The sequence below is a fragment of the Mytilus galloprovincialis genome, chromosome 12 (genome assembly GCF_965363235.1).
Source record: "Mytilus galloprovincialis chromosome 12, xbMytGall1.hap1.1, whole genome shotgun sequence".
NCBI classification, from domain to species: Eukaryota; Metazoa; Mollusca; class Bivalvia; order Mytilida; family Mytilidae; genus Mytilus; species Mytilus galloprovincialis.
In genome coordinates, this window is record NC_134849.1 from 39804465 (window position 1) to 39813762 (window position 9298).

General features: G+C 32.0%; 1 protein-coding gene across 1 annotated transcript; it reads left to right on the forward strand.

Moving 5' to 3' along the window:
- Positions 1-61: 61 nt before the first annotated feature.
- LOC143053551 (adenylate kinase 2, mitochondrial-like) lies at positions 62-8817 on the forward strand. Its single transcript, XM_076226353.1, has 5 exons — positions 62-223; positions 4065-4110; positions 5433-5623; positions 7721-7888; positions 8498-8817. The coding sequence occupies exons 1-5, from the start codon at positions 140-142 to the stop codon at positions 8756-8758; spliced, it is 750 nt and encodes a 249-aa protein (XP_076082468.1). The 5' UTR covers positions 62-139; the 3' UTR covers positions 8759-8817.
- Positions 8818-9298: the final 481 nt, after the last annotated feature.

Genomic DNA, 9298 nt, shown 5'->3' on the forward strand with positions numbered 1-9298 from the left:
GGTGTCAAACATTTTTGTGACGGTGTTGTCATGCGGAACATTTTTCTCGGATTGTCTTTGGACTTTCCTTTCAACCTACATATTCAACAAGCAGTAGCTTTTCTGCCGGTCTCAACTATTTTAAGAAAAAATAAGCATAATGCCACCTGTGACTGAGGATCCAAACCCAAAGGGAATAAATGCAGTTCTACTTGGTCCACCTGGAGCTGGAAAGGGAACACAGGTGACACTTAGACCCGTATTTTACTAGATACACGTGTACAAGTCATAGGTTTTGGTCAAGTTTTGTTATCCTAGACCTATATTTTGACCTACTTGTCAGTTGATTTTGTGTTTAGACTGACTTCATACATTTTTTATAACTAAATTTTTCCAAACTTATAGTATACTATCAAGAAATGCACTAATATATGACCTAAAAATTAGGTCACCTTCATAAATTTTTCACTGAGGTCAAAGTTTGCTTCTATTCACCTTATCGCTATTTGTCCGCCATTACTGGAAATCACACAGGTTCCCGTTAAATTTTGACGTCATAAAGCAAAATATCTGACGCCACAATGGAAAAGTGATTGTTATGTGCATCAAAAGTTCAAGCGGCCCGGTCAGCCGGGATAAGCGATGAGGTGTATTGTATTGATACAAATGTAGAGTGCCATATTTTATCATCAGGTTATTTAAAACAAAATTCTAAACTAATATGAACATTTCAGTACTATGACATATATATCTGGACCATGACTTGTTCTGTTGTTGATAAAAGTTTCAAGTAATGATCGAAGGTACATGTACAAATGATTACTGTCTGTTTGCCAATTCTGTTATTACACACTTTTTAAACAAATAACTTCCCTTTGTCAATCGTAGACTGTTTCCATACCGGACAAAATTGGCTTTTGGCAATGCAAAGCATGATGAATACAAAGTGACGTATCAACGGTTTACCTAATTTTTCATGTAAAATAATTATGGATGTCAAAAGTATTTAGCTTAACAACAAATTAATGTGATTATAAGATTTGAAAACCTTATAGATTACTCACATTACGCACAGGTTAATTTGCCATTTCTGCTTGCTCTCCATTGTAAATAACAATCAATGTCCCTCAAAAGGGAGACAACTAAAAAAGGGATCTCTAATTACAGGGTCAATTAAGGATATTGGCAAATAGCCTATTTGGGTAACATTTTACTGTAATTTGTTAAAATAACTTTATTGTGATTCATCAAAATATCCTTATCAGGATTTGTCAGTCATCAATATTGATTATAGTTACCTTTATTTTCGGAATAAAATTAATTGATCGGTGATTTTTTTTTCATCTTAAAAAAGTGTACATGTTTATTGCCAATCATAAAAAATTACAGTTTACATCATTTGGCAAGACATTTTACTGTCATTTGTCATGAAGGTACCCCCATTACGACACTCAGAATGTGCAACTTGACATATTGTTTTAGATAAATAAATTCATACACCATGTGTAGGTCACATGTAATCTGCCCAACCGATTTGCTTTTCCAATTTGTCTAGACAAATTACATGTTAAACAGTCAGGGGACTTACTGAAATAAGTGATTTTTAAATCACTTATTTGAGTAGCAAATTTGAGGTTTTGTCACAAATTGGGATTTTGTAGTTTTTACAAAATTTTAAACACATAGGTTTAAATAACATCTTTTAATTAGTAAAATTGAAAAAAATGTATTTGTTGCTTCTTTTAAGTAGCAAGGTTTATGCCTTTGATGCTATCAATTAGCTGCAAATTCTATTTTACAGTGTTCTCCCCAGGATTTTGGGATAGCACCAGGGTAACGCGTGTCGAAATGATTTGTACAATATGTTGTGTCGCGTTGCATCGCTTATTTTTTCTTCTTGTTAGTTTTTGTGCCTTTTTGTCTTTTGTTTTGTTTACTGTTTTATGTAGACTTTTGGTAAAAAAAAAGTAAATCAAACAGTTTGTATACTTAAATATCTTTTAAGAATAAATAACAGAAAGCACTTTTAGTCTTTAAACTAGTCACTTTTTATACTTTGATCAAGCCAATTTTGTCCTGATACTTGTATAGTTACACTACACATTCCCCATTTTTGTTAGATTACACCATAACAATTAACTTTAAACAAGATTAAATTTTAATGTAGAATGTTTAGTAAATTAAATACTATTTTCAATAGCTTTAGACATCATTCTTTTAGACATCAATCTAGCTGTAATGTCTAGCTGAGTTCCAATCATTGTAAATTTATTTTGTAAATGTTAAACATTACAGTTTTTAATATTGTTCAGCTATATATCAAACAGATGTTTTCAACAACCTTGTTTTAATATAAAGCCCTAACTCAGTCAGTATATATGTATATGGATATACTAATTATTTAATATAATATGTCTGTGCTTTAATAAAAGTATGATTGTCAAAAATAATTTGCAATATATTTTTGTTGGTATATTCAAAGAAAGTTTTTATCCTTGAGGTTACATCCTTATATAATTTTGCATTCGATTTGTACTTTATTTCTATTTTAAATGATGGGTAATATTTTAGGAGCACATTTTTGTAATAAGCTAAATCAGGGGAAGTAACTCACGTTTTTAAAACTACACAAATCTTTTATGACCAAAGGCTGGAGTAATAGAGTTTATTAACAAATGTCTGCTTGTCCCTCAAAAGTCTCATAAGTCTGTGATCATTAAGTTATGATCTTTTAATTAATTTAAACACAAGAATCATGTACATCGATTAAACCCAATCATCAAGGTTAACCTCAAAAAAGGTAAATCGGTCACGTGGTGTAAACAATCTTGATTGTCAGAACTGGATTGAACTGGTTTGAACTGGTCAATTTCCATCTGAAATTTTATACCCCACGGAAAGGTTTACCGTTATATGATTTTTTTTACCGAAAATTTTAGCACCACGGTGAAAAATTATACATCGCGGCAAGAACGATACCACCACGGTAGAAAATTATACATCGCGGGCCCGTGGTCCTTTAAGGGCCTGGGGGAGAACACTGTTTTAGTTGAAAAAATGATGTAATAATGGCTTTACATAATGAATTGATACTTTCTTGACAGATTTTTCCCAGCAGTGGGAGTATTTTTCCTGTAAAGTTCAAGGTTTCATCTTTCAGATTATGTAATAAAATTCTACTGTTCGCGATTAAAATTTCACTGTTCGGGGGTGTTGAAATTAGTGGGGGTTATTAAAAGAATGATACTTAAAGAAGTGATTTTTGGGAAGGAAATTGAGGTCTGATACTTAAACAAGTGATTTTTATGTCATTATCCTAGATTCAGTACAAGGTCATCACCTGAAATGACCTGGTCATCCTAGACAACACAGATGTTGGTTCTGATAAGTTTAGAAACATAATTAGTCCCTGGATCATTAGTATTCTATATTTAAAGCTACACTAATATTAAATCACTTCTTCTAGTGATTAATTTGTACTACTTAAATAGGTGATTATTAAAGAAAGACAACTCTAACTTCCAACCTTTATGGAAATAATGTTACTTGAATCAGTGATTTAGAAAATCACTTGTTTAAGTAAGTCCCCTGACTGTTAAAGACAACATTCGCTCAGTCATTTTTACAGATCTATAAACTACAGAACAAATAAAAACAAATGGAAAACAGATTAAGAAAAAGGAAATGACTTTGAAAGTTTAATAATTTTATTTGTATAAATATTTTTAACTGTAACATGTGTAAATGAACGTGATGAAAATTAGATATTAGTGCCTGGCATGCTTATTATTAGTGTGTTGATTTAATTGGTACGGAACTTCAAAGAAGAATAACAGGCTTAAACGTAAAATGGACAGAACTAAATCATATATGGAATTTGCTTATGCTCATAATATTTTCCTAGTAAGAACCCTATACGATACAGCTTACCATATGGTATGGCTTTTATTGAAGTCTGTATGGTGACCTATGATATGTAGTTGACATCCTCGTACTATGGTGTCTGTCTATAGTGATCATGATGTCTTGTTGCCTCTATGGCAAAGATTTCACATCTTATTTTTATGATGAAATTTATTTTTCAGGCTCCAATGATGGCAGAAAAGTACTGTGTGTGTCATTTATCAACAGGTAAGATCATTTCAAATCAGTTGTTATATTCTCTTAGACTTTTCTAGCTGTTTATTACTCTAATTACATGTACATGATGTACATTATATATATATATATAAACGAGTCTAAATTGAAAACTACGTTCAAACCTATGATTGCGTTGGATAAAAATCGCAATTTTTATACGTGTGCATGTAAAACAAATTTCGTTGTAGAAGGGTCTAAAAACAGCACAAACGACATTTTCCAAAAGACCAAAAAAGTGAAAAAGTATATATAAACAAAACGCATTTGACTAACAGGTTGAACAACTGATGTTCTTTAAGCCTGCTGACTGCTATTGGCGATTGCCAAATAAAATTGATCACAAGATATAACAAAATGGATCTTAATATAAATTTAATACTAAACAGAAAAAAATTAACTTGTGGCCACGATGTTATGCCACAAACATATGGTGTCAATATTTTTTAAGTACACCAGATCCAGATTTCGACAATAAATGTCTCTTCAGTGATGTTAGGGATCGAAATGGTATTTGGAAGGCCATATAAAAAGTACCCTCATTTTTAGAAAAGTACCCTCATATATACATAAGTTTATACTAAGAGAGGAAGGAATACAGAGAATTGAAAAAAACCAAGCTTTAAATGGTGCATGTACAATGTGTACTTATGTAACTGCAGAATAATGTCACCACTTTTCGTGACATTCAGTAGCCAATGCTATTCCTTATTCTATGATAGATTTATAGAATTGATAGGATCACACACCACTGGAAATCCAAGATCATGTCCTGTTTGGGTTTGTTGCATGATACAGTATATTATGAAATATATCTAAAAATTAAAAATCTTTCCAAGAACAAATCTCTTGTAATATATACATGTATATTTTAATTACGTAGTTGCAATAAAATACCATCATTCTTCCAGTGAAATAAATTTGACAATTTCACTACTCTATTGTGTCGACAGTCTGTGCCAATCTGTGTAAGGGTTTGTCTGACGGAAAGAGAAATTTGAACTTATCTACTTTACATTCAACCAATGCAAAAACTCTTAAAATTTCTGTCTGACGGAATGATTTTTTTGTCTGACATTTTGTTGGTCAGACAGAGTTTGGGATACACTGGTCTATTGTCAAACAACTGTACATGTGTAATGCAAAGAGGTTTGCAATTATGTTGATTGTTGTTGCATTACAAATTCCTAGATTTGACATTTTACCGAACAACCTTGATAAATAACTAGTGCAGTATTGTAATTTCATTGCATTGTTAAGTCGATCATTGCACATTTTTCTATATGTCATATACATGGATTTTTTATTTACTGCAGGTGATATGCTAAGAGCTGTAGTTGCCTCTGGGTCAGCGCTGGGAAAGAGATGTAAAGACGTGATGGACAAAGGCCAGTTGGTCAGTGACGACTTGGTTGTAGAACTGATTGATGAGAATTTAGGGAAACCCATGTGTAGGAATGGCTTTCTATTGGATGGCTTTCCCAGGACTGTCAAACAAGCTGAAGCTGTAAGTATGAAGTTAAATATAGAATTGAGGGAAACCCATGTGTAGGAATGGCTTTCTATTAGATGGCTTTCCCAGGACTGTCAAACAAGCTGAAGCTGTAAGTATGAAGTTTAAATATAGAATTTAGGGAAACCCATGTGTAGGAATGGCTTTCTATTAGATGGCTTTCCCAGGACTGTCAAACAAGCTGAAGCTGTAAGTATGAAGTTTAAATATAGAATTTAGGGAAACCCATGTGTAGAAATGGCTTTCTACTGGATGGCTTTCCCAGGACTGTCAAACAAGCTGAAGCTGTAAGTTGGATGTTTTGTTACTTTTGTATACAATGTTATTGTAATTGTAATGAAAGAATCACAATGTAATTGTAATGTAATGCATTACATTGCAATGCCCAAGGCTTTATATACCATCTCGTTTTTTTCTTGAGTTTAGCAACTAGAAAAATAATCTGAATATAAATTCTAGTGTCTACCTTATCCTGGCAGCAAAACAGGGCTAGATGTTAAATCCACAAGTTTCAAAGTTTTTCAATATAATATATACTGCTATAGACAATTTACTTCAATATACATGATATATGTGCATCTCAATGTATCACATACTACTATCTATAGACAATAAGATCCATATACCTCCTCCAATGCTATATTTGACATGGGGATTCCTGTATATACCAGATTTGGGGTAATTGTAATTGTAATCGTTAATCAGCTGTAATTGATTACATTTTTATACGCCCGTCAAAATTTTGACGGGACGTATTATGGTATACAAATGTCCGGTGTCCGTCCGTCTGTCCGTCCGTCTGTCCGTCCGTCCGTCCGTCTGTCCGTCTGTCCGGCGTAAACATGTCGCACCGTAACTTGAGAACGACTTATCCAAATTTCATGAAACTTAATATAGTTGTTTCTTATGATGGTCAAATGATCTGTATACTTTTTGGTGAAAATAAGATTTAAACTTTTTGAGTTACGGCACTTTGTAACTAAAACAGGGGTGTGTTTTTTTTTCACATGTCGCACCGTATCTCAAAAACGTTTCTTGATTATTGCTTAAAACTTTACACACTTCTTAGTTATATTAATCTTAATATCTGTATACTTTTTGGTGATGATTCAAAATTTCATTTTTGAGTTTTTGAGTATTTTGTAAAAAAGGGGGAGGGTTTTTTTACATGTCGCGCCGTATCTCAAAAACGATTTTTGATTATTGCTTAAAACTTTACACACTTCTTTGTTATATTAATCTAAAGATCTGTATACTTTTTGGTGATGATTCAAAATTTTATTTTTGAGTTATTGAGTATTTTGTAAAAAAGGGGGAGGGTTTTTTTACATGTCGTGCCGTATCTCAAAAACAATTTATGATTATTGCTTAAAACTTTACACACTTCTTTTTTATATTAATCTAAAGATCTGTATACTTTTTGGTGATGACTCAAAATTTTATTTTTGAGTTATTGAGTATTTTGTAAAAAAGGGGAGGTTTTTTTTTACATGTCGCGCCGTATCTCAAAAACAATTTATGATTATTGCTTGAAACTGTACACACTTCTTTGTTAAACTAATTTAAAGATCTGTATACTTTTTGGTTTGATTCAAAATTTTATTTTAGTGATATTTGTAAAAAAAAAAACAGGGTGTGGGGGTTTCACATGTCCCGCCGTGTCTTAAAAACAATAAATGGTTATTGCTTAAAACTTCCTCAGAAACTATTTATGATTATTGCATAAAACTTCCACACAAGACGTCGGGCGTATCATGCGCTCATGGCGCAGCTGTTTATTTCAAGTAATCATCGTAATCATTAATCAGCCAAAAATCTGATTACATGTAATTTAATTTAATCAATTACTTTTTCAAAATACCCTGTAATCCTGATTACACTTTGACATGGGGATTCCTATATATATACATGTAGCTGTTATAAAAATATAAATAATGTCATTGTTAAAGTTATCTTTAAAAAATGGAGTTATCTTCCTTTGGCATCTTCCTTTATCTAGATATAGAATTGCTGTTGAATCAACTACAACAAATGCAATATTTAATTTTACTTGAGCTAAATCAATTGATACATTTTTTATTTTAATTGCAGTTAGACAACTTATTGGTAAAGAGGCAGACCAAGTTAGATGCCTGTGTGGAGTTTGCTATAGACGATTCACTGCTGGTGAGGAGAATTACAGGACGTCTGTTTCATATGAAGAGTGGCAGGTCTTATCATGTGGAATTCAACCCACCAAAGTTCCCAATGAAGGATGATGTAGGTTAACATTACAAACGAGGGGAAAGTTCAAACAATATTTTACAAACTATATTATCTTTTTCTGTGTGCTAGAGTTTTATCACTAAGGACGTTCTTTCGCACAAATAGAATATCATTGCATCAGACAGTTAGACATTAGTAACTAAGCTTTTGGGATTTGTTTCCTCATTGTTCTTCAACTTCATATTTAATTTTGCTGGGTTAGCAAACAATATTAAAAAATGCAGTGAATTAGGCAATTTATTCATATGCCAACAGCCAAACAGGGGCTAAGCAATGCTTATCAATTACAACAACAAATTTAAAAAAGAATATGTGATATGATTGCCAATGAAAAAATTCTTCACAAGTGACCAAATGACTCTGAAATTAATAATTATAGGTCACCTAACTGCCTTCAACATATGAGCAAAGCCCATACTGCATAGTCAGCTATAAAAGCCCCAAAAATGACTAAGTATTTTTCTGCTTTAGTTTTTGTAAACAAAACTTCAATTGTATTGAACACTAGTTTACAAAGGAAGTAAAGGTTTTGGACTTAGCACTTTTTAATATTGCCAAATAATTTTATCATTTGTTTACACAGATTTTTGTTCTTTTCTGCAGATGACAGGTGAACCACTAATAAGACGCTCTGACGATAATGAAGAAGCACTCAAGAAAAGATTAGAGGCTTACCATAACCAGACAAAACCATTAGTAGATTATTACGCTAAAAAAGGTATCCACACAGCCGTGGATGCCTCCAAACCACCAAAGGAAGTTTTTGCTGCAATAAAAGCAATTTTTGCACCAAAAGTATTAACAAAGGATAGTCCTGATGGTCAAGGAGTGTTAGGAAAATTAAGAAGTATGGCTGGAAAATAACATATACAAATAATATAGACAATAAAGTACACTAAAGATGATTTAGTTGAAAAATAAAATTTGACTGTTTTTTTTTTTAAATTGAAAGCTGATGGTTTAGAAGATTCTTTTAAAAATACTGTAAATTCAGAAATTATTGCATATATTTATTATTGCAATTTTGTCATTTTTAAATAATTTTTTGCTATATTGAAAAAAATCATGTTTAATTCATATAAAAAATTTCAAAATGCGACTTTAAAATTATTGCGATCACACCCCTGTCATATTTTTCGCAATAATAAAAACATCACAATAATTTCTGAATTTACAGTACTGGTCAGTCTGTAGATTTGCACAGGTAATATTTGACAGGGTCATAAGTACGTGTTTTAAAACCTGTTTGTAAGTTTCATAGATGATAATGGAAAGTCACTTGCAATCACTAGCAATCACCCTGTTTCACTGTGTATCACTCCATACCAGCAAGTGATTTCTTATCTAAGTTATCTAGTGTGTACTGTAGTGTGAATATTGTTAATCATAAAATAGCTGTCTCTT